At 38.2% G+C, this 25,039-nt stretch overlaps 1 protein-coding gene across 5 annotated transcripts in view; it reads right to left on the bottom strand.

The window, feature by feature from the left end:
* Positions 1-3,516: 3,516 nt before the first annotated feature.
* Positions 3,517-25,039, bottom strand: part of SHANK2 (SH3 and multiple ankyrin repeat domains 2) — a 347,164-nt gene continuing 325,641 nt past the window's right edge. For 3 of the 5 annotated variants that reach the window (XM_035326922.1, XM_035326923.1, XM_035326926.1), the window contains 4 exons: positions 23,790-23,920; positions 22,366-22,477; positions 18,799-21,211; positions 3,517-7,812 (listed from right to left, as the gene is read on the bottom strand). In XM_035326922.1, the coding sequence (XP_035182813.1) occupies positions 7,239-7,812; positions 18,799-21,211; positions 22,366-22,477; positions 23,790-23,920 (3,230 nt within the window). In that variant the 3' untranslated portion in view covers positions 3,517-7,238. Of the gene's footprint in view, positions 7,813-18,798; positions 21,212-22,365; positions 22,478-23,789; positions 23,921-24,162; positions 24,223-25,039 lie in introns of all 5 variants that reach the window. The other 2 variants (XM_035326921.1, XM_035326924.1) reach the window with 2 other exon arrangements.

Raw genomic sequence — 25,039 nt, 5'->3', positions numbered from 1 at the left:
TCCTTGAAAATGCCTTCCTTTCTTCAGGGCCTTGCATTACGTACGCCTTCATCGAGGCAAAGCTTTCTGTTCCTTTCTGCCGCCTCCAAGAGGAGTCCCATGTACTCAAGGCAAGGATTACGTACGCTGCGCTTTGTTCAAGCACATCTTCCCTGTTGCCGTTGCGCTGATCTTTCAAGTGTGTAAGATGCTATTTGATATAGAGATCTTCCCTGTGAATAAACCAGCCGTCTCATCAGCACAAGCAGTTAATACACAATTTTAGCTCACTGACTTTTCTTTAAAGGGTTGAAGTCTGCCTGATGGTGTTAAGGCATTATAAAAACACCCTCTTGAGTGAGGAAATGTCCAGAAATGTTGTCTAAAAGGCTCTGCTCTGAATATACACTGCCTGTGCAGAATTCTTCTCTGCAAGAAAACACCTTTTCTAAAAATTGTGAAGTATCTTCTGGAAATCACCTACCCTTGTTTTGGGTGCTCTCTATATTGCAGAAAATGACCACTATTAGAGATTTCATATATCTTATGCACAATTGGACATAGAACTCATATTCAACAATGTTCAGATGAAAAATAAATTATTTTTGTTTATTTTTCAGCACTGCATGTGGAATAGTAAGTAAACAACACTTCTAATTCTGTTTTGGTCACCTTTCTATTTGTTCTCCACTAAAAGAGGTTTCGACTTCTCACTTTGACTTTGTCCCTGCACAGCTTGAAAGAACTGATATTAGGTTCAAAGCAGACCTCAAAACATACCAACAAGGTCAAACCAAAACGAAAAATGAAAGACATCATTGCAATAGCTCCTCACTGAATATATATATATATATATATTGAGTGCCAAACTTGGCAGTTCTCAAAATCCATTATGGACAAATGAGCGCTCATTTAGGGAGCCATGAATTTTTTACACCCTTGTAACAACGCTAGGTTTCCCTCAGGGTTTGTTTTGAAGAAGAACATCCTTAAGAAAATGAATCAAAGGCTTCAGAAGGCTGTGCAGCAGAGAGGTTAACTATTATCTTCCCCAAACCTCCTTTTCAGCTATTTCAAGACTTTCATAAGTTTTAAGAAATTGCTTTAAAATGTTTTTAAGTATGTAAGGAAAATAGGAGATTAGAGACATTAAATAATGCATAAATATCAGTGGAAAATAACCCATTAAAACATGAATTACATTTTGAGTTTTCCGTATATTGTATTCTCTTCAGATTTTTCAAAGCAAAAAGGTACACTGCAACATTTATTCCAATACATTTTTAAGCACATGCAACACTGGTGTCCTATTTGTACAATGATTTCTAATGCTGTCCAAGAACCTTTACATTAAAAGCATACAAGAACTCACACACACGTGCATGTATTCCTTCGAGCATCAGTTGTGAGGAAAATGATTTTTTCCTTGAGAAACCAAATGTCAGTTCTGCAAGTACATTTGATAAATAATCCACCAGCTATTCTGAACTAATTCCTAATCTAGAAGCCTTGCAGTCATTTGCAGTTTGGATCTGAAATAGCTGTTGTTCATCAGATTGCAATGTTTGATTGAAATTATTCAAAACAGTCCAAGTTTGCAGCACTGGAGACAAAAAATACATTCTTATTTAAGAACATGCTCAATGCAGATGAAGGATCATATGGAGATGCTAACATTTAAAACATAAAATTGCTAAAACACAACCACATATAGACTAGAAAACATTGCACTTCTTTAAAGGTTTCTCATTCATTGAATACTTGGTAAAATTATACAGTCAGCCTTTTTTTCCGACTTAAATATTCAGGCCAACTTACAATAATAATAATAATAAAAAGCTAAAATGACTTATTGTAAAAGAATAACAATTGTTTAAAATACGTATTTTAAGATATTGCTCTGAGACTATGTCCATCACATTCCACTAGATGTCAGCGTTATAGAACCAGCTTCTTCAGACTACAGAATGAGTCCACTGCATTTATTTTTGTTACCTTGTCTTTGATACATAGTACATGTCAACTACATTAAAAACTAAGCGTATATTTATGGTAGTAAATTGAACCAAAAATAACAGTCTCATTTCATTGACCCTCCACTCACCCCTACCATTTACTGGATTTGAACAAAGGTCTTCAAATCAGTTTCGTGACAACGTTTTGAAGTGAGATGTAAATCATTTCAGTTTTTCTAACTACTTTTCCTAATGCAGAGATACGGACTTCTCCCTTTAGAAGACAGCACGATGAGCTCTTTGTGTCAGATACTGTAATTCCTGGAAGATAAAGCTCTTTGTGTTAAATACAGTGTAGTTGATCTATGCTGAAAATTATAAGGCACGCTATTTATTTTTTTAATCCCACATTCTGAAGTACTGTTACTATCTTGCTATTCTGGATGTCCCATCATAGCTACTGGTTTTTTCATGGTTTTGGACACAAGGAATGAAAGACCATGAAATGCATGAAAATACAAAAAAAAAAACAACAAAAACAAGAACAAGACAAAACACAACAATGTACACTACAACAGCAATGAGAAAATCTTCTAATTTCTTTGACCAACACAGCTTTAACAACTGCAAAGCACTCTTGGTGTTGCTCTGTAAATACCTGACTTTATTTAGATATGCAGGTGTTTATCACTGGATTGCCACAGTACCTGAAATAAAACAAAGGCTGTTTCCTTTTCTTTTTTCTTTTTTCTTTTTTTCTTTTTTTTTTTTTTCTGCTCTGTTTCTTAACAAAACAAAGCTGCCAAGTAATTTTGTTGGAAAAATATGAGTGAAATATTAGGTAACTACAAAAAAAAAGATGAACTAGAACAACATCTGAGGAAGAGAATAATAGTTAAGGAACATATGAAACCACATGGCAACAGTTCTAGGCATTTATTCCAATATCTTAGAAAAAAAAAAAAATCTTAATTGCAACACCATTTAAAGATAGAAAAAACAATTAAAGCAAAAGAATTTTTTTTTTTTTTTTTTTTTTTTTTTTTTTTTTTCCCACTTCAAACATGATTTATTCACAGTACAGATATGTCCTGCCGGTACATTTTTTAGGCACCAGAAGCACAAGTTCTGCTAAGGAGCACTGGTTCATCTCCTGCCCATAAAGCTTCTCTTGCCTACAAAAGTTCCAGCCCCCCAACTTTTCAGTGCCTTATTAAACTGCAGAACAGATCCACAGCTGCGTGCCTCATATGACCAGTAATACTAAGTTGAGAGCATGCATTCCCACACACATGCTCAGCAAAGAAAAAAAATTCAATGATTATTTGAAACCCACCTTAAGGCAAATAGATAAGTATTTTCTACCACCTGCTGAAATATTTTTACTTGTTAAATTTCAAACATGGATCTCAAACTCAGTAAATGAACTAGTGTGAAGCATAAAGAATGCTTTAACCAGAAATAAAAAGGAAGTGTTTTTTTCCTGGCAATAAATCAATGGTTTTGCTTTATTTCTATCTACATTTTGTTAAAGCATTCTATGCTCTTTCAATATACAACATCAGATTGCAAGTTCGGCAACTTTTTTTTTTTTTTTTTTTTTTTTTTTTTTTTTTTTAATAAAAATCCAGACCGTGTTCTCTGTTTGCAATCAGAACCACAACCTTAGTGCAATATTATATTTATTTCTTACAGTAATTTTGGTTGCCATACAAGAGTATTAAGGATTGGGGAAAAGTGCAAGTTACAGGAGCTTGATTTTTTAATCAGTCAAAATAAGAGGAATTAAAGCACAAAAATTACAGCAACATAGATAACGTGAACACAAGTTGTTACACAAACTATAGCGAGAAACATATTAATATCTAGAAAAGAAAAGAAAAAATGTAATGGAAAAATTATCAATATTTGTGGCTCATACACATAATCATCGCCAGATCAACTGGGTAATGCTTTTTAAGAACTGAGAAAAAAAAATCACTATTTTTATTAACTTAAGTACCACAAATAATTAACTTTTGTGATATGTAAATTCTGTAAATCAACAGTCACATCTAGTCATTTTATAATATATGAATTCAACTTAAAATGTTCTCAGACACCTAGGGAAAGGAGTCTGTGCAGTTATACACAATTTACATCTTGTAAGATTTTGGTATTGTATACACAAATATTACAGAAACTAGGCATGTAAATGCAATTTATTTAAATTACAGTATATAAACAAAAGTTGATCCTAAAACCCAGAATATCATAACGTATTTCATAGATCTCTAACAACTTGTTTTTCACTATCATAGTAGCATGAAATAAATGGGTCTTCTTTCCTCCCCCCAACATTTCCAGACTGACGAAAATACTCGGAGGCAACGTCGTATCTGTTACTATTGCTTTCTGTAGCAAAATCATCAAACAGAGCTAGAGACCGATTCATCTTGGCAGAGGTGCATTTTATTGGTGAAAGTAGGTCCTCTCAGGTCTCATTACGTTTACTTTGAAAGACACAATGTAAAAATAAACTATTTCATTAGCTCTTTAATGTTTCAAACCTCTTCTCTGCTAATGGTATTGTACCTATGCTTTCAGTACCTGAAAAGATACACGAGCAAGAAACACACCTGTGTAAGAAAGGGATTATCATCAACTGTAATTTGCTGTGTATGTCAGCACTTGTTAAACTTAAATCCAACAACAAGATTGTGAGTAAAAAGCAGCTTAAAAGTCAACTTCTACATTGTCTTTTACTACCGTAGTTTCTAATGTATTTTCTGGCACATATTATAGAGGTAATATCAACTGTACCCAAAGAAACAAAAAAAGAGCATGGCATTAGTGGTTTATTTACTGAATTCTGTCATATCACCAAATGGAAGACAATGATGGCTAAATTACCATTTTTACACTTCTTAAAGTATCTGATGGCCTCAAGTTGCCTGTATTGACTATCTGAATGAGACTGTCATTTTCTACACCACCTATGGAAAAATGCAGTACTATTGAGAGTAAAATGCCTTAGTACTTGATTTTTATTACAAGGTTACTTGGAACTTTCAAATACAAATATAGTGTAGTAACAGATGTTAAGTCAAAAGATTTGTTGTTCCGTAAAGGGGGCAGGAGGCTAAATAAGTTGTTTTTTATGAGTATCCAATGCATTGGTAACTATAACCACTTTTGAAGAAATATTCATCCTCCTTTGTAGAAGTTCTAGCAAAGATAGAAAATATAACACAGCTCTGCTGGTTCAGATGCATCCAAATGAGGTTGATTTTAAAAAGGTCAAGACTTTATAATTATTCCACAGAAATAGTATTAAACCACAAAAGTTTTTTTTTTGTTGTTTTTCACTTTCTAGCACTGAAGTGGCACAAAGGCTGCCCAGTAGACCAGCCACTTATTTTCTTAAAATATTGTGCTTATAAACTATCTGTACAACTATTTAAACTTGCAGTAAAGAAAGATATTTAAAATGCTAAACTTTATGTACTCATACTAGGGCTGTTGCAGACCTAATTAGACACTTGTTCGTGAGCAAAAATAATCACAATAAAAAAATTAGAGATAGGCTGGACCATATGAAGGACCATATCAAGGAAAGAAAGTTCAGGTACCTTGCAAAATGTAAGAGAACCTGAAAGTATGGTAGGTAGGCAGTCTAGCCATCCACACACAATTTACCCACCTTGAACAGCTTGAGTATTATGTTAATAAAGACCTACAAAACTCACAGATATTAAGAGGTGTTAATTACAAGGGGAGGTCAAACATGCAGAGAGAGACTTGTTAACTTAAAAAAATAAAAAAATAAAAAAAAAAAATAAAAAAAAAAGTCAGATTGACCAAAACTATGTGTTCCCCCCTGTGCACTGAAGTCTCCTGGAAAGCTCTTGGGCTCACCACCCAGCCAATGCTCAGCCACAGCGCCAGGTTTGGAGCGGGGCACACTCTCTGCTGCCACCCCGCTGGCAGCCATGCAAGGAGATCACGGGAGGCTGACGGGAAGTGTTCAGCTCCCTGTGAAGTGCTCTGTCTGCTGTCCTTGTCAAGAAGCCAATACTTGTTAACAGTGATAAAAATGAGAAACTGGATACCTACCAGTTCCCCTGGCCCCTTAACATGCACACGCTGGGACAATATAGACCTCATTCCATCTTGGCATTAGCTTTTTTTTTTTTTTTTTTTTTTTTTTAAACTTGTTCATTTTTTTAGCAGGCTGAACTATTTCCATTTCTGCTAACAGGCTGAAATCCCTCTCTTAAAACACTGGCAACCTTCCCATTGACTTCAATGGGAACATTCATCTATCTTTTTATTCTTTCTCCAAAAATTTCTTCAAAATAGCTAAACACTTACCACTCACTGAATTAAACGGTATCACTCAGGGTTCAGCATATTTGTGTATCTGACTCTGAAGTCCAAAAGGTGCCTCTGTACACTTTTTTTTTTTTTTTTCTTTCTGGCTTGTAGAGTTCATATTGCAACTTAGCAGTAGTTTAGCTGGTTGAAAACTGGGGTCTCAGGTTCAAACTAGCTTCATTTTATTGTACCTCTAAGTGAGCATTACTTCTCAGTTTTTATGAAACTTCTGCATCGTCTTACAGGTCACATCAATGGAGCATGTGTTGAACTTGTTCTGCCACCTTGGAAGAGTGCTAAGTATAACTGCAGAAATAAAGAAATACCAGGTAAAACAGAGCAAGGTTACCTTTGAACTAATTCCAGCAGAACAACCAGCTTCTCTGCCAACAAATCAGAGAGCTAAACTAGTAAAAAACAGTAATATGAACTCCTGTACCTGTCACAATAGTGTGCCTCTGCTAACAAAACCAGATTTGAGTGGTAATGAAGCAATCTGTCCTCTTAAAATAAACTAAGGGTTGGGGAAGGAAGCCTGCTGGGAGACTGAATGAATGTCAAGAAGAGAATACAGTGCCTTTCAATTTTAAAAAAAAAGAAAGAAAAAAAAAAAAAAGCTTGCAATTTTAAGATGAAAGAAAACTGGTATGTAATGGTTCCAGCAGAAGGGTATTATCAATAGATGGTAATATTTTTAAAGTTAACAATTTTCTCTCTCTCTCTCATATCTCCCCACAACTTTGAAATAAAATGGCCCCACTCGTGTACATATTTAGACTTATGTTTGGGCATGTAGCATACAGTCTGCATTACCTGAGTACCAGGAATTAAACTGTTTCCCCCCCCCTAATTTTGCTGGCACTCGCAGACAGACAAGGCATTTGGGGTATTTCAGTACCAGCCCATCTCTAGTTATCAACAGAAGTTTGTGAGGCAAAATAGCTATTCTTATCTGTCCAGCAGCTGTTTCAAAGCTCTTTCTATGTTCATTCTGTGCCCAACTCTAGTCACTCCAAGGTCTATCAGATCTTCCTTTTGTAGATTTGGTAAATGAGTGCCATCTATTTCATTGTCCATGAATGTTTCTTTATGTTCACCTAAGTTTAGACTTTCCAACCAATCTGCCACATCTGGTTTAGTCCACAGGTGGACAGGCTTAGTTGTAAAAGGCTTATTTGAGATTGGCTGTTGTAATATTGAGGGAGAAGGAGACCTGCTGCGCCCTGTGGTCAAGCCAAATAAGTCCCCAGAAGGGGGCTGGCTGGGTAGGCTAAATACATCGGACAGAGTTGGAGAAGGAGATGAAGCTGAAGCAGAAGCAGTCAGAGGAGCAGGCATGATGTCTTTATTAATCTCTGTTGGTGAAACCACAGGGCTTGGAGCATGTCTTGCTCCTGAGGTCCTACTGTCATAGTCTGGGGACCTGCTCTGCAGTGTGATCGGCTGGCTGGTTCCAGGTCGGACAGTAAAAGTGATTGTTGTACTTCGTGTACCTGAGACAGTACTCATGACTTCTGTGCTCCTGAAATTGTAAACAGACACAGAAAGTTAGACACAGCAGCTACAAGCTGAACGTTTGTCCATATCAACACGAGGCAAACATGGCTTTGGAATGTTAGAATACATACATATATATATATATATATTAAAGGAGCAATATCAGGTTAAAAGTACTAAGACAGCATCATTGAATCTTTCCCATAAAACAATAATAAATGGTAAGCCATAGATTACCTTTGATTACCATAGATTACAAAACCTTTGCTTATGAGCAGTTCAGAAAAAGACCTTTCAGAGCACATTCTTCCTTTTTCAAGCTACAACAAATTGACTCATGGCTAAATGAGAAACACCATCTGTAATAAGCACACGGGCACTTTGTGTCACCTGTGCAGCGCAATCAGGAGTGATCTTCCTTGGATTGCATGGAGAGGTGAGTCCTTCATTTCTGTTTTAGCCTGTCAGTCCAACACACCGCAAGGTAACATAGCTAATAATAGTAGCTATGGAAAGTATTGGAAGCATATTATTAGCTCAGGTTTTGGGTCTTTGTGCATCTATCTACTCAGTAAATTTTTGTGTGTGTGTTTGTAATCCTATTCACTCACACAACATGCTCCCCAAACTCCTCCTATTTCCCCTTCTGCTCAGCTGATCTTTTCATGCTTTAAAAATAAAACTCTCTTCTAAGGTTCCTAATAGGACTTTTGTGTCTTTTTTTTTTTTTTTTTTTTTTTCTGAACAGAAATTATACTTTGGCACTTTCATTAAAAAACTAACGGAGACAAAATTCTTATTCTGTGTGCCCAGGGGTGATGTGGTTGTAATCAAGTCACTGGCACCTATCTCCTGCCTAAAGGAAATTGCAGATTACAGACTAAACGGACATGAAACTGGCTAACTGTTGCTGAGGCTGCCAGGGTGGGTGAAGGAGAAGACAAGCCTACTTTTGTCTGGTGGCCACAGAACAAATTTAGAAGCAGAAGATCCAGGTTCAGGTCTACTCACTTTATACAATGCTTAATCCCACAGCCCTTACTTTTCATGGGAGAATTCTGCCGGGCAGTCTGCGCACTACAGGATCATCCACTGAACTTCTTCCACTCTGGTGCCTTAGGCTCCAGAGTTTTTCAGTTTTAAAATACCAATGAGGGACACCTTCAGCCAACTAATTTCATGCATTTCCTGACCAAAGGATTTATTTATCCTTGAAGTGATGCCACAGACTCCAGAAGATGACCTGGAGGATGCTGTGGGTAGATTTCTCACAAAGACACTGACTGAAGACCTCTTTATCTCAGTGCCAGACTGTCCCCAGGCCTGACCGGCCTAGAGCAGAGCGGAGGATGACTTTGGTGCACAATGGCAGATACAAATGATTTTATTAATAATGCAAACTCACCACTGTGCAGAAATGATCTCACAGAGCCAAAGAAAGAGTGTGGTTCTGGAGCCCCCATCTTTAAAGTGCTGTTATGGAAGAAGCTGGGGTCTTCATTCAGCAGTCATTCAGCTCTTCCTGAATGACTGCTTAAAGATTTTGTGTTAACGGCCAGGAAATGAAGTACCAAAAATTATGCAGCAGGGGTCAAAACTCTCTCTGGGACATGTCCCTCACCACTAGATCAGCTGTGAGCTCCTGTTATAACTGTGAGCCGCTCTCATGGTCCTCTGTCCTAGAGAATCATGAAGGCTTTGCCCCTGCCTGCAAGAGCACTGGGACTGCTGGGAAGGAGGAGATGGTGCGTAGGGTTAGCCTGTCTCACTGGGTTTGGTTCTCAGTGCAGTGTAATTTTGAATGTCCATAGAAAGGGAGTGACTGGACTTTGGTTGCCCACATCCTGACTAAAATAGTGGTTAAAATGTTAATTAAAAAGATGGGGTGCCAGCACTTCCTCAAAATCTATCCTAACCTGCTATCCCTGTGAGCTACTCATCCATTACCCAAAAGAAGAAATGTAGGCAGCTCACCTGGGGCCGTGATAATCGGCTCTTAATCCCTTTCTCTTATTTGAGCCTTACTGCAGTCACAGTTACTCTTGTAAGACCTGGTAGCCTTGAACTGGAGACTTTCTTCAGCATTTCCTTGGTTTGCTGCGGCCTGTTGTGAGCCCTCTCCCTACATACTCCCTGCATCACATCTGGGGTTGCAGTGCATAATTAACAAACCTAGACGTCAGGTAACCTACAGCACTGCCACACTGAGCTTCAGAGCACGCTCATATCACAGCAAGTCTCATTCAAATCAGGCTCCAACACTGTGTTATTAGAAAAGCACTAAGAATAACTTTCTGGAGAACGTACATGTTATTCGCATGAGCAATCCCACTGATTTCCCACAAGTTGTTCCATATATTTCAATGGGAACAGGGGGATCTTTTTGAGAGTTGAAAGATCAGTACTTCACTGAAAACACAGTAGGAACAATACTTTCAGCACTTACGTCTTTGTAATTTAAAAAAGAAAGGAAACACTTGGCAAGGTTTTGAGTGCTTCCCGTGATTTGTTTGGAGCTTAATGGCTTTCATTGTCTTCCAGGGCTAGAGCTAAGCCTTCTTACACATAAAACTCTATGGCAAGAAACTATTAAATTCTACTAACCAAGGGGAACAAATTATTTCTACCTACTTAGTATTAGGAGTCTCACACACAAAGGCATGATATAATTTTAAATCCAAAAAACCCTTGCTTTGAAAAAGGTTGGGATAATATTGCCCTAGTGATTGAAAGAAGGACAGGATGAGTTTTGCATAAATGTGGAAATTTCTCCCTATCTCTTTATTTCCAGTGACCCTTTTACTTAAACTTATTGCAATTATGATAAATTATAGTTTTGTATTCATACCTTTCATGGCAATATCAAACAGATGATGCAAATTTCTCTTCTATAATGGTAGACACTGGCAGATCATTTCTGTTACCTGACTAACAGCTCCAGGTTCGGTCAGGTACATCTGCTTTGTAACTCATTTCTGCCGCTGCTTCCCTGTATGGTTCATTTCACAGACTCCCTGTACATCCTTGTTCAGGAGATCATTTTCACTATTCCCTTAAATAAACTACATTAAGCCTCTAAAACAAAATCCCCCAAAGTAAACCGTGTGCTCTTATTTTAAGCATTCTTTAGACTAGTGTTACCTAACCTCAGATGCACAGGCAGTAACACTGGGTGAGCAAAGGCTTTGCTCTTTGTGTCAGCCTGGATCAGAGCAATGCTTCTCATGGCTACAAACAGTATTAAAAGGTCTGCGGGCACCTTCCTCTCCTCGGACCATGGGTTCAGGACTACTGACTATTAAAATGTGACTCTGGAACTATGATAAGAAAAATATTTTAGCTGATTAATGAGGTTTCAACACCAGCTCAGTTTATAGCCACACCAGTACTCAATCTAATAGAAATGTTAACCCTTTTATCAGAAAGCTTGGGGCACTTCATTAACAGACTTATTCCTACGGCAACACACCTCCTCTGAGGAGGTTATTAGCTGTTCTGCACACTTGGGAATACAGACGAGTTTGTGAGTCAGTACACGTCCCCACTGCTGCCACAGCAGTCCTATTTAGGACTAGTTTTACAGTAACCAGCTGAAGATCAGAGGAAATGTAACCACAGCAACTTGAGGTCACTGCTGCCTGCAAAATTACTCAGCAACCTGCAAAACCAAGTTTGTGCTCTGTTCCCGGCTGCAGTGCTCCAGCTGGCTCTGCGGCTGGCTCTGCAGCCTTCACAAGGCAGACAGCCTCATGAAGGTCATGCGAGCCTGCTGAAGCCCACAGTTACATCTCCAGCCTTCCTGTCCTAACTCTTTTATTCCAAGATTCTTTTTCCCCTTTTCCCCCTTGTTTCACTTGCCATATCAAATCCAACATGCTACAGAGACTGCTGTACTGTGACTGTAATCCAAGGACAAAATACGTGCCTTTGTGCAACTCCTATCCATCCCAAATTACATTTTTTGACATCTACAGTCCAGTCTGTGATGCAGATGCAGCCTTGAAACTATCAGCTGTCCTGCATTTTATGGATGGCTGGTATCCTGGTCAGTAAGGGGGCAAGTACATTCCAGCTGGAGAGCAGGCATGTTTGTGTTGTGCTGTGGGTTTTCCAGATTTTTAATAAGAGCAATTTTGGTATGCTTTATTTGATCATCTGTTATATTAAACATATTAAATCCATATTAAAGCTGCCTAAACCCAAATTTCATTTTAAAAAGGTGAAAAGTCTGATAATTATTTTAAATAAAATTTGCCCTATTAGAATCAGCATATGGTACTAATTTGTAAACATTTGCTGCTGTAAGACTGCACTGATGGCAATGCCTATTATGCTGTCTCATATTAAAACCACAATATATAATTCTTATGTCTCCAAGTAGAAAAGCCATCAACACAGCTTGTAGGCAAGAAATTCTTTTAAATTTTAAATTGGATTTGCAGGATTCAAATTTACTGTTAACTTAATATCAAATGCAAATCAGTGAAAGATGGCATGCTGCAATAGGTCCTAGGAGCCTCTCATCTAAGAAAACAACCAACCAACCAACCACCACCACCACCACCAAAAACAACAACAACAAAAAACCACCACCAATAAAATCCCCAAATAATTACACGCTCATGAGAGCTGTTTTATTCTGTAACTTGCCAAAAAACTTGCTCTCTCTGACAAAGCTTTTCCACTGTTTTGGAGAAAAAAGCTTAAGAGAACCAGTGAGAGAAAAGAGACGCTATACAGAGGTACTGTGGGAAAATAACTTTTCACAGATTTCTGAGAACATGCAAAACTGAAACTCTGCCTTCATCTCTTGTAATATTTTTACTGTATTTTTGGATTGTCAAAGGAAAATTGCCTGGTAGGAAAGAAAGACAATAATCGTCTGTTTTGGGGAAAGATTAAGAACAAGCATTGATGTGATGACTGGCAGGATACAGAGCTTCTTATAATAGCATTATTTAGTGAGAAGAATTGAGAAATGGTTAGTGTCTGTTGCAGGTAACGCTGTTCATTTGAAGCGAGGAATAATCACTAAAGGTCTCTGGGAGGCTGTTCAAGACCAACAGTTTTGATGCGAATGGCACAACTATCTGGAAGCAGGCAGCAAGGGCAAGGTGCTGATGAGGGGCAGAGGACCAGGAGGTGGCCTCAGCCCTCTCTAATTGGAGAGCTGGAAAAGAAAGGTCAAGGCAAGCTGGACAGAAAAGGGAAAATCTCACAGCTTCCAATGAGGAAAGATTATCAGTTACCACTGCTGCACAGCTTGATTAATTCAAGGATTAGTTTGTCTTTATTTTAAACCTCACATAAGCATGTAAAACTGCACTCCCTTTCCCCCAGAAAATACCCTAAAAAAATCCAGCAGAATTTTGGCACATTTGAGAAACAATGTCCCCTATTTAGGCGTCTAGGCATAAGTTCAGGAATCTACTCTTAGGTGCTCATGTTATAAAAACCTTTGTCCATATTCGTCCAATGTGTCATATTTGTCCAATGAAAAGTGGCTTTTATTTCAGCTTGAGGTTACATCCCTTACATTGTTCTGGAATGGCTACCATTTCTGGATTAGGATGATCTAATCCACATTTGTATCAGAGTCAACATCAGAATTACTAAATTGCAGTAATGAGTGAGCATTAAAAAGAAGCAGAATGCACAACATACTCTATGCTTTATTGTCGTCACTTACTTCATGGCACTTCAGCATGACCCTCTTCTGACAACAGCAGTCATGAGAGCAAATAAAAATGACAAAATGGAATGACTGAAACTGCAAAAATTACTGACAAAGTAAGCAATCCTGTGAAATTGGCTGACAAATGGTTAACAACATGAAGCAAAGCTAATGGGACAATATTAAACTGAAAAATCAAGGCTTGAGAATTATTCCACAAAATACACGTTTCATAATCTGTGAAATCTGGAGACATTTTAGAAGAAACCAAACGTACGATCAGTCCCCATGCAGGCCTCACTGCTAAGTTCAGTTCTGCCTTACCTGTTTGTGAAAAAATGTGAACTTTTCCAGATAAGAAACCCCTTAGAGATGCACAAAAGCCCTGACCATAGACAGTTTCACCTTTAAAAAGGTTGGCTATGCCAACACAGTACAGGTTATTTTTCCTAGAGGACTTGATCCTGCGTGGTTAAGCATACTTCACAACTCCCATGTTTGCAGTGAGTGCTTCTCACTACCAGGAGTGACGCTCAACCTGCCACAGAGGCCATGGGATGTTCTGCAAACACAGGTGGAGAAACATGAGCACCATTTAAAATATAAATAGCTCCTCCCTACAGCAAAGTTATCGATCATTTTGGTATGGTGGTGGCAGAGAGCAGGAGCAGCGGCTGTTCATTATTCCTTATTAGTACACGGGAGCGGTGGCAGAAGGATGATGTTTGCACTGGGGGTTGTGTTTCTTCTCCTTCGCAGCCATGGGGTCTATTTTGCGTTAATCACGCTGGTGTTATTCAGTCCATCTTGCAGGCTTCCACTTGATCATTATGTCGCTAAGCAACTGCTGGGTTCACAGACAGAACGAGCACTCATCTCTTAACCTGATAAAAACCCTGCAGTAGCCTTGTCCCCCTGTCTTTTATCAGCTCCATATGCAAGTCTGTAGCCTCTCGAGTGCCTTTATAGCACTGCTGCATTTATAGCTTACCTGTCATTGATGCTGTTATGCTTCCCCTCCTCTCCACCTGGCTCGCAGAGTGCAGGCACCTCTCTGGGCTGCACTTTTAAACCTCTGCACCCCTGCGTGTCCAAGCCCAGGGGCAAGAACTGCAACCAGAGGTCACCACTGGAGCCTGAGCTCTGGATATTTGGCTCAGGTAGAGACCCGTATCCAAATGTCCCGAACCTTTCCAGGAAGGAAGGCTGGGCAGAAATGGAGGAAGCGATGGTCAGATGTTGTGGTCTCTGATTTGAGAGCCTGACTATGTGGACAGAGCAAATAAAGAATTGTATCACCAGGAATAATCTCCAAAATTTCTTAAAGCAGATCATGGCCAAAATCAGGAGTGGGATTAGCAAGCACTCATTCAAAAGCTCTGGTTCAGAACCTTCTGATCAAGTCCCTCAGTTATACTTGTATTAGCACAAACTAAGCAAATACATCCTTCCACTTTTTCCTCTTTTTCCTTCCCTACCAGTCTCCTCTTGCCATCCCACGGCTGGTCACTGCCACTGAGAGGCAGATGGTTTCCAGCCAGGCATTTCCATGCTCTATTTAAAAATCTTGAAGCTCGGTGTCTCCATAAGAACCATGGCAAACTATAAATACACAGTGTAGAATTACTGCTAAACCAATGTACAGTGAAAAGAAGCTAGATAGGGTCCTTTCTTAATGTAATAATTGAGAGAGAAATTCTGCTCAGCACTGTAAAACAGTCTCTTCATAATCCTCATTTATCAAAAACATATAAAGATCTATTTCATGGGTATCTCTAACAAGCCATTACCAAACTGTCTACAATTTAATTCACCTCTATGCTACCCTGACGGTGCACTTGCCGTGACTGAACCACATTTGTATGTCTACTGGCTGTAGAATAATAGCTTCTAGAGATACTTAGAACGGGTACCTGGGTGAAGCTTCATATATTTCACAATGAAAAAATACATATTTCATTTTTGTCAGGCTCCTAGTGCTATGAACAGAACCCAAGCGAGCATGTGAACAACGTTACTATTTATAACACTTCCCATGGCTTCTATTTGGTCGAAGGATATGAACAGATATATGCATTTTTTTATCACTTTTCTTTAATTCAGAGGAATCTTTGTGTTTTGAGAGCTAAAATTCCTTACTCCCCTTATAATGCTACCTCACAGAAAAGGGCAACAAGCTCTACAATTGGCTGGCCTAGGTTTTACGGTACTAGAAAAAAGTCATGAAACTGTAAGAATTTTAGCTTTACAATTTAAATATTAACTTTAATACTTTGGCAAGATGGTATTTCCTGATCATAATATATTACGACTTTGTAAAAAATTGTGCCAGTCATGCGATTGGGCTAGAAAGGCTATAATTTATTTATCTTTTTTAAAGGTAAAGTAGGAGTAAAAGCAGTAAAAATAAGCCTTTGTCTGGGAAGCATTTACCACACATCCATCACTTTTGTGTGGGTACCTTCAAGAACAGAACTGAAACTTAATGCAGGCAGTCCAGGGCATAAACTTATGCAATGCAACACAGACAGAAGTCGGAGCAATTTCTCCCCGGTGCTAATGTTGCCATGACCCCTTGAGGGCAGGTCCCAGCCTTGCTGCAGTGCAGGCAGGAGCTGGGCACCAGCACTCAGGTAGACACCAAGTAGCCAGCCACGGCTGCTGGACAAATCACAGCTCTGATTCTGCAAGTCAGCATCTCACCTGACATCCCTCTACCTCACTCCTGGTAAGACAAAAAGGAATTTCCTGCAGCATGTTTGAAAAGAGATCTCAAATATCTGTAGATAGTTGGATCTCTTCTGCTGCTGCTGACTTCTTATGCCGTTTAAATAAAACCCCAAGTAGCCTTTTCTGATCCTTTTTAGTATCTTCAATCCACCTAGTTAGCTGGAGCTGAATTAAAAAATAATGTAATCGCATTAGTTTTGAAAACAGAGAACAAAATACAGCTGTCTTACCTTCCATCTACACATCTACATTCATATACCTCTGAAAGCATTTCATCTATGACCAGATAGCAGCCAGCAGATCTACTGCTCTATTTCACTGTCAACTTTTCTTATTTATTACCTCGTAGGTCTTTCAGGATTGTTGTATCTCAAGATCCTCTCCCGAGTTTGCAAATACGCACATTTGGGCAAGCTTTTCAGGAAAGAAGTAGGATTTCAGCTAGATTTAAATAATTCTTTGCATTTTTTGCTTCCAAATGGAGTCTCTATTTCCATAACGAAGACTATGCAATTTGCCAAAGTTGAGTTACAAGAATTAATAAGATTAAAGGACAGAGAAGCAAAATGATTTCCTATAGCTGTCCAAGTCAGATTTTTCTCTAAAATGTAATATATATGTGATGACTTGCTTACATGACAGTTTGTTTTTCTCCAAGAAATAAGTTTTTCCTTATTTTTTCTGCAGCTTTTGTATCAGTTTAAATTTCTTTCCACAAAAATAAATAAATAAATAAATAAAAGAGGTAACTATTTGCTTCCACTTCTTATTTTTCTCAGAAATACAGTACTCTGAAGTATTTACTGTACATTGTAGTTGCTTGCCTCAGTTATTTTCTAATAAAATCTGATGATAAATATCTTTACTGATGATGATAAATACCTTTGATGATAAATATATTTACTGTATCCTGGAAATAACTATCAATCTAAAATATACATGATAATAAATATATCAAACATATGAAGTCAGAGGCAACACGTTCATATGGCTTAACAAGAAAGACGATCAAGCCCAAGCAAAAATAGTGTTCTTGAACATAGTAAGAATAGTATGAATTGAAACTGTCAGAGACGTGCAAGAAAAGACTTATGTAAATTCAAGCCTAGTGTACAAATGTTGATTTTATGATTGCCAGAGGTGTTATCAAATTTAAATGGTTCATTTGCTGTGGTAACTTTGTTCAAAGATGGTCTTCATCAAGCAGCCAGTATATATATATTTTTTGTACCATTTAATCAAGAACTACTGGACAGGAATTCCAGAATTCTGGCATTTTTCTTCCACCCCTTCATTCTAGAAGATGTATAACCTCCATACCTCCCTGTCAGCAGTTTAATGACTTACATCTTGCAGAAAATAATGTAATTACCTGACTCTGAGGCTTGCGATCACACTGTTTTCTGAATGAGCAATCATTTGCAATTAACAGAGTCACCCTTTTGCTACATGCAAAACATCTTTATGCATGCAAAGAATGCCCCTTTTCAAAGGCCAGGTTATTCATTACCCAGCAGAATATTTCTATTTAAAGTTGCTTACATGGTATCTTTTTTAACAAATTAAATCAGCACTACATTTCTGCAAAAAAAATCTATTTCTCTGGAGCAGGCCAGGCCAAACAATATGTGATACTTCAGTAAAAGGTCCATTTAACGAATGTATATAAGGCCAAACTATTCCATGCCACAGAAAAGTAATACCATGGGATCTTAATAAAATGAACAAAATCTCCCTTTTTCCCCCTTAATTTTGGATTTCATAATATTTATATCCATATTCAACACAAATGTGACAACAATTATTTGTGCATTTACCTAATGGTGCTTGACTACTGTAACTTAGTTTTTCTCTAAGTACCTTTTGATACCACTTCTATGAAGATGTGTCACCCTGCACTAAAAGGATGGTACTGTTGGGAGAAATGAGCCATGCTCTTGAACCTGTAAACGTCACAGACTATTCACTAGCAAATTGGGACAATAGAAAGTAAGAACTTACATCCAATAATACTGAGTGCCAAAGATGATAAATTAACCATTTAGCAAAAACATGAACAGTGCAAAGTGATTTCAGTGAGTAATTTCCTAAGACAGATTTATATTTCATGATATGGTAGTGTATCATGATAAATATCACGATATGATTATTAGATATACCAGCATGAATCAAACATCAAGCAGTGAATGTGAAGTAAGCCTGAACAAAAACACTTTTTTACCTGTTTGAAGACAAAATAAGTTAAGAATCTGAACAAAAATTAAATTATCACCACATTTTAAAAGAAAAAAAAAAAAAAAGAAGAAGAAGATCTACTTAAACACAAATCTTAGTAACTCGTGTCAAAACAACTGATAAGATTGTGGAAACTGTCTCTGAAATTTGGGAATACCAAAAAGCTCCTATCCTATGTTGTAGACTACAGAAACATTGACAATGTAGGAAATTCTTCCCATCTGTAAAATTGTTTGTCATAGACTATTCATTAAACAAATATGTACAATAAAAGGTACATTCTTTAATCTGTATGATTTACAGGGGAAGTTAGTAAAGGCAAGAAAAGAAAGCAGGCTTTTATTATTAAATTATTTTGCTAATTGCATTTACCTTGTACTGAGACTTGCAGTTTTTGTTCCAGTAGGTGACTCCAATCCTTCCCCTGGCTTTGAGGATTTCTCTCTGTTCATTTGCTGGAGTATTGAGTTCAATTCACTAATAACATTAGCCTTTGGGCCTGAGAGAATTGGGCTTTTCACCTCCGTCACATCACCCCACAGCTTAGATGTCCTTTGGGGAACAACTTTAGCCATATTGGGCTGTGCACTGATTGGAGGTGGGGGCGGAGCGGGAGGAGGAATAACAAAGCTGTCTACAGTTTCTTCAATTAGCGCATCCTTGTAAAGTGCATTGCTTTTGTTGATTATGGGCTTCATTTTTGGCTTAGGAGGTACTGGGGGTTTGTCCACCAGAAATGTTTGCCCATCTGCATAGACTGTACAAGTATCCACGTTCTCACCCCCTTCTGAGGATAAGGTAGAGATGCTGGACACTGTTGAGATAGTGCTGGTTGTCTCTAAGTGATGGTCACTACTACTCCGACTGTCTACCTCCTCAATCCCAGAGTCAGTGACGTTGTCAAAGCTGTCAGGGGGTGGCAAAAAGGAGGCAGGCAAACAGTTTGAAAGACCCACTTGCTTTTTACTGTCTAAGGAATTTGTTGACTGGCTGGGGGCAAATGGCGCGGGTGAAGGCGTGCCGTTTTTTCTTTGCTTAATCAAGTCCGTTAGAGCTGAACCGGGAGCTGAGCGGTCGTCGGGGATATCAAAGCTGTTGGCGAACTCTAAGGGGGGTGGTAGTGGCTCAGTAAAAATAAATTCTTCATCGATATCAACTGATGCTAAGGGTGGTGGGGGGATGCGGAATGGCAAGATGACTGGGTCGTCGACAGAGCTCGCTGCTACGATGGTTTTGCAGGGAGATGCCGGTGGCTCAGGTGCAGCAGGCACATCCAGCTCACTTTCTGCTTCCTCACTTCCCTCTGGCCTCTCTGGTGGGGAGTTTTCAGGGTTTGGTTCCATTTCAGCTCTTTTTTCCTCTTCGTCTTCAGGCGCATCATCTGACTTTGCTGTGTCCATGGTATGAACCATTAACAAGCCAGCTGACTTCTGCTGTGAAGTATCCACAATGTTTATCAACATGTTTTTCTTCTCTTCAGCCTTCTTTTCTTTCCCTGCATCTGTTTCATACTTGTTCTCAGTCTCCTGCCTTCGCAATGGCCCGCGAGTATTTTGCCTAGTGACAGTAGCAGTAACAGGAAATGTCGTTTCAATATTGGGTCTCAGCTTTGTATCGATGTAAAGTGGTTTATTAAGGTCAGGCTTAACAGTGTCCCCTTTGCCTGGAATCTGCTGTGTTTGTTCTTTCATGGCTCTGTCCCTGGCAGAAAGAGCGAGGGCTAGTGGTGAGTTTGGATCTAATAGCTTTCCTGTGACTGGGTGAACGTAGTTATCTGGGCTGGATGCATTCGTGGGCTTAGCTGCCACTGTACTGTTTTCAGTACCTTTTGTTTTGGACGAAGCGTTTAATGTCCTTGAATCACTTTGATTGCTGGGTTCACTGCTATTAAAAATATTTTCAGGCTCTCTAGGTGCAGGAATTGGAGACGGTGACATAAGCTGTCTAAAGCCATCTTCACTACTAAACATTGCTTCATCAGTAAATTTAGATTGCCTCATACGTGGTGTTGGTGGTGTTAGCCCAACATCCTCATCTCCTAGGTCTGTGGAAAGGAAGGCTGGAGAATTACGCCTTGCCTCCAGCCGCTTTTCCCTGTCCCTTACTGCTCCAGCAATGGCTGCTGCAAATGGACTGCTGACACCTAGGCTGTCATCGGGTCGGAGTTGCCCAGGTTGCTCTGAAGACTGAGGATCGATTTCCATGCTGCTCCCTTGGCTGCTCTTCCCACTGCTGCTGGTGGACGGCTCTTTCACAATAATTGTCGGGATTGGAATAGAGCAGGTCTTTTCTGGACTGTCTTCAACATTGGATTGTTTCACCAGCATCCCCTTCCGCCTCGCTGGTTTGGCTGGCACGTAAACTGCTTTGCTTGCAATCTTCCCGACCTCAGAATACGGGTTTTCTGGCATCTGACCTCTCTTGTTCCTGAAATTCGCCTGAGATGTGGCACTCCGACTGTACAGATCCTCAGAGTCCAGAGAGTAGCGGTCCAGTTCTCGTCTGTAATAGATCCCTTTGTCCCTTATCATAGTTCCCACATTTTCAGGCCTAACCAAAGAAATTTTTGCACCTGAATTCTGATTAAATGGAGGTTTAATAGTTCCATAGCTCCTTGATGTTGGGGATTTGGGAGAGTTGTATAGAGAGGGAGAAGGTGGTGGTGGTGAAGGTGGTAAGGACTGTGGTGGTGGTGGGATATCTTCAGAGGTGTCAGGCATTGAAAGACTTCTGGTAAACTTCAGCATAGGAGGAGCCAAAAACTGCCGTTCTTCCTCTGTTATTCCTAAGAAACAGAAAGTATATATAAAATAATGCCTTCCTTTGCAATGCCTCATATTGCGTTATTTTTGTATCCAACCTAAAATGCTAAGGCACATTTCACATGAAGCATATGTGCAATTATGAAAAGGGTCTTTTATCTCATTCCAAACATAAGCATTTTTGCTTGCTGAATTTGCTGAAACCCAGATGCCAGAATTCAAAAGAATACTACAGAATTTTAATTAAAATGATCATTGATATGTAGGCAAATGTTTGGGGTTTATGTATCATCAAGGTAGCTGTAGAGAAGCAAATTTTCTTTGAACATTATTGAACAGGGAAGACATTTGGTGCAGAAGAATACCTTATGTCTGTCCCTAGCACTTTCTAAATGTACAAAATTATGCAACTTAGAAACCTAATGAATTTTTAAGAGGCACTGAAGCTTAGCAAAGGAACTAAGAAGATTCTGTTGGGGAAAAAAATCATAATGTTTTATTTCAAAGAATGTCATTATATTATTACATACAGCTTTTAACATAAATAAACTTGGTAATATTGGGATAATTTAGATGGCCAATTTTACATCATCCTAATGGGTTCCTAAATTGAGAAGTATCACTTCTAAGATTATTATAATGAACAGAACAAGCTCAAGTTTGGTCTACTCTGTTCTTTTTTTTTTTTTTTTTTTTTTTTTTTTCTCTTTTGTACAACCATTTATTGACATCATTTGGAATGAAAAGGAGGTGATTTTTATTCCTTTTGATCAATAGGGATTTCTTTGTAAACTACACAGCATTACAATACTTTTGCCTCAATAGCAAAATAAAAATGAATAACATTTTGCCATAGGTAATGCATTGTAATAGGCTTGTACTGCTCTTTTTCTTCTTTCCTTTTTATTTTTTTCCCTTCTCAATAACGTTTTTTGTTAGAGGAAACATTCTAAAGAAATGAATCACATCATTCTACAACACTTGCCTACTGCCATTAAGGCAGAATGTGGAAATTATAGCAACTTAAACAAGAATTTCTTTTTCCATTAAATTTGTATAAAAAATAAGCAATCATTCACTGAGGTAAAGACATTGGAGAAACATGCTTTAAGAAAGAGATAAAGTTGCTAAAAGTATGTGATTAATGCACAGGTAAACTATGCATGAGAAACATTACCTATAGATTTTTGTCTTCTCATTGTACCCCGAGGTATACCCAGAAAAGGACCTTGAGGACTCCCTGGTACAGTGGGCGTCATCACAGCAATACCCTGTCTCTCATACATGGACTACAAAAAAGCAAATAAAAAAAGCCCAAGAGCATTAAAGCATGCAAGTCTTTTTCTCACAGGTAAATAACTCTTTTGTAAATCCACTAATCCACTACCCCTCTTACTTAGAATTTTTATGGAGAATAGTAAATCTGATATTCTTCTGGGAAGGAGGTGAGGAGAAAGGTAAGGCTGAGATTTGTTTATATGTTAAAAAAATAACAACAGCTGTAAGTGGAGGTAGGTGAAATCATTTACAAGGCAATATATTAAGTTTCCAGCACATTCTGTGTGCTGTAAGAAAAAGGAAGCCTAAGCAATTACATTTTGTTTCATTCACTTTCAAAAGCCTCGCACATACCATATAGGTGTTAACAATCGCTTTGTGCCAAGCTGTATGCCCTCTTCACTTCTTAGAAGCAGACCTACTCTTGGAGTCTTGCACAGACTCAAGGTGTCTTGTGCAAGGTTACGCTGGAAGTCAGCTTCTCAGCTAGGAACTGAGAAACGTACCCTGATCCCAATGCACTCAACCATTTTTTGCTTGTAGTCCATTACAAAACTATTTGTTTTCTGCCTAGAAACAGTCCCTATTTCCTTCTTTCCCAAGCTACGGAGAACAGCAAAGTGTATCAGGACTGGGGCTACTTTAGAGAGGTAGGCTACGGAAAAATGCATCTAAAATGCATTGAACCTTTTATTTTTTTTGCATGTAAAGTTCTGTAAGAGCAAATTCTGCAAGTGAGGAATCCAATTTCAGCGTTCTGGAGCTTAAATTTTTAATACATGCTATGGTACGAATGTCAATTCTTCCCTTACAAATCATCATGCATTATTTAGTTAAGATATTACATACGTCATTAGAAATAATAAAAACCTGTGCTAGTAGAAACCTTCACATTAGCAGAAATTCTGTGGCTGCACTAATTCTGGCACTGAAACTTTGATTTTCAGCAAAGATTTTAGCTTGGCCTTAGTGTTGTACCAACATCTTCAGTTAGAATTTACTGGTATCTTACCAGCTCAGATTACAGGCAGAGCAAGGTCACATCTGTTTGAATAATGGTAGCAATGCTGTTGAAGAGACAATCTCAGAATAAATGTAAGAACTTAATGCTAAAAGGTTTTAGGGGTACATAGGCTCTTCTGTTAAACAAACTATTACCAAAAACACAGACTAGACAAAGGTTACAAGATAATAAAGACAGCGTGATTATATAAAGCATTGTTTTAAATTAATCTCTGTTGTGTGTTGAACTTTGCACACCAGCAAAGTACCCCTTCCAATCAATTTCAGAAGTGAAAGCAGTACTTCATAGCTACCACTCACATTCATATCTGTAGCTGAGGGAAAACATCTACTAGAAGGCCGCTGTTTAATAGTTGCCACTCTTGAGTCCACAGTTGCATTGTCTGCAATTCTTGATGGCTTGGAAACTGGTACTATTTCATCCACTTTATCTGTAATATAAAAGTATTCAGTAAAATAAATATAATTTGTCCAAAAACTGAAAATTTAAGTATTGCAAGGTCAAAGGAAGAGATTTACTTTTCAAAAAAATGCAAAGAAAAAGGTTGTTTTTTTTTTGGCATTTTAACAAGGCAATGCTTGAGCATCATAAGTCGTGCAAGCCGAGCACTTTTTATTGCTGCTACATAACATGCATGCTTTAGTTTTAAGCCTGCATGCATTTAATGTTTACTTAGTGTGACTCGAAAAACAATCCTCTTCTTCAAACCTTCAAAATGTGAAGGGAGAATATCTATATAGAAATGGAAAGAAGACCTTTAGAAATAATGAATCTGTACAGCACTCTTTCAAATAGAGATAAGCAGACTGTACTTAGTCATTAGAATTTCATGATATTTTGGACAATAACAAGTACTCCAGAAGTGCTCTTTTATGCCTATTCTCTTCAATTAATCACATACTGATCTATTCACACTTTTGGATTATTAGATTAGCATTGTAAGCAATGACAACATTCTTTAAAATTAAACTTTTATATGTATTTTTTTTTAACTGCACAGTCTTGGAATTTATTTAGTTGTGGTCAGAAACAGACCAAGCAGGCAAAGTCCAAATCAGAATGAGAACTTCAACACTTGGCTTTGGGATCCTGATCTACCATATGGCATGACAATAATATATAGGGAAAACTTTAATCAAAATCTTCTGTTTAGAGTGTTTGTTTTAACCCCATTTCCAACTTTGGTCACAAGTAAGATTCATCGGTATTTAATACATAATGTTACTCCCTTAGACTGAGGACCTCAGAGTATCATACAATCAACTAATTATGGCCTCACAGATCTTTTATTGCCACTTCTATTATTACAAAAGGAAGGCATGGAGAAATTAAATCACTAGCCTACGACTAGTGAACAAAATAGTTTTATTTTTGAACCTGTACTAGTATCCAAACTTATACCATACCCACAGGGTTTCTTACTACCCTTTTCATCCCATTTGCTTCCCTAAGAAAGCATAGACTGCAACACATTGACTATTCTGTACTTGATAATCATGTTAATTTAGTGTCTTTTCCTTTGAAGTTTCACTGAAGTAGGGATTAGTTA

Source organism: Oxyura jamaicensis, chromosome 5, assembly GCF_011077185.1.
Source record: "Oxyura jamaicensis isolate SHBP4307 breed ruddy duck chromosome 5, BPBGC_Ojam_1.0, whole genome shotgun sequence".
Taxonomy (NCBI): domain Eukaryota; kingdom Metazoa; phylum Chordata; class Aves; order Anseriformes; family Anatidae; genus Oxyura; species Oxyura jamaicensis.
The sequence above is the reverse complement of the archived record's forward strand: the minus strand, read 5'-3'. Positions and strand labels throughout refer to the sequence as shown.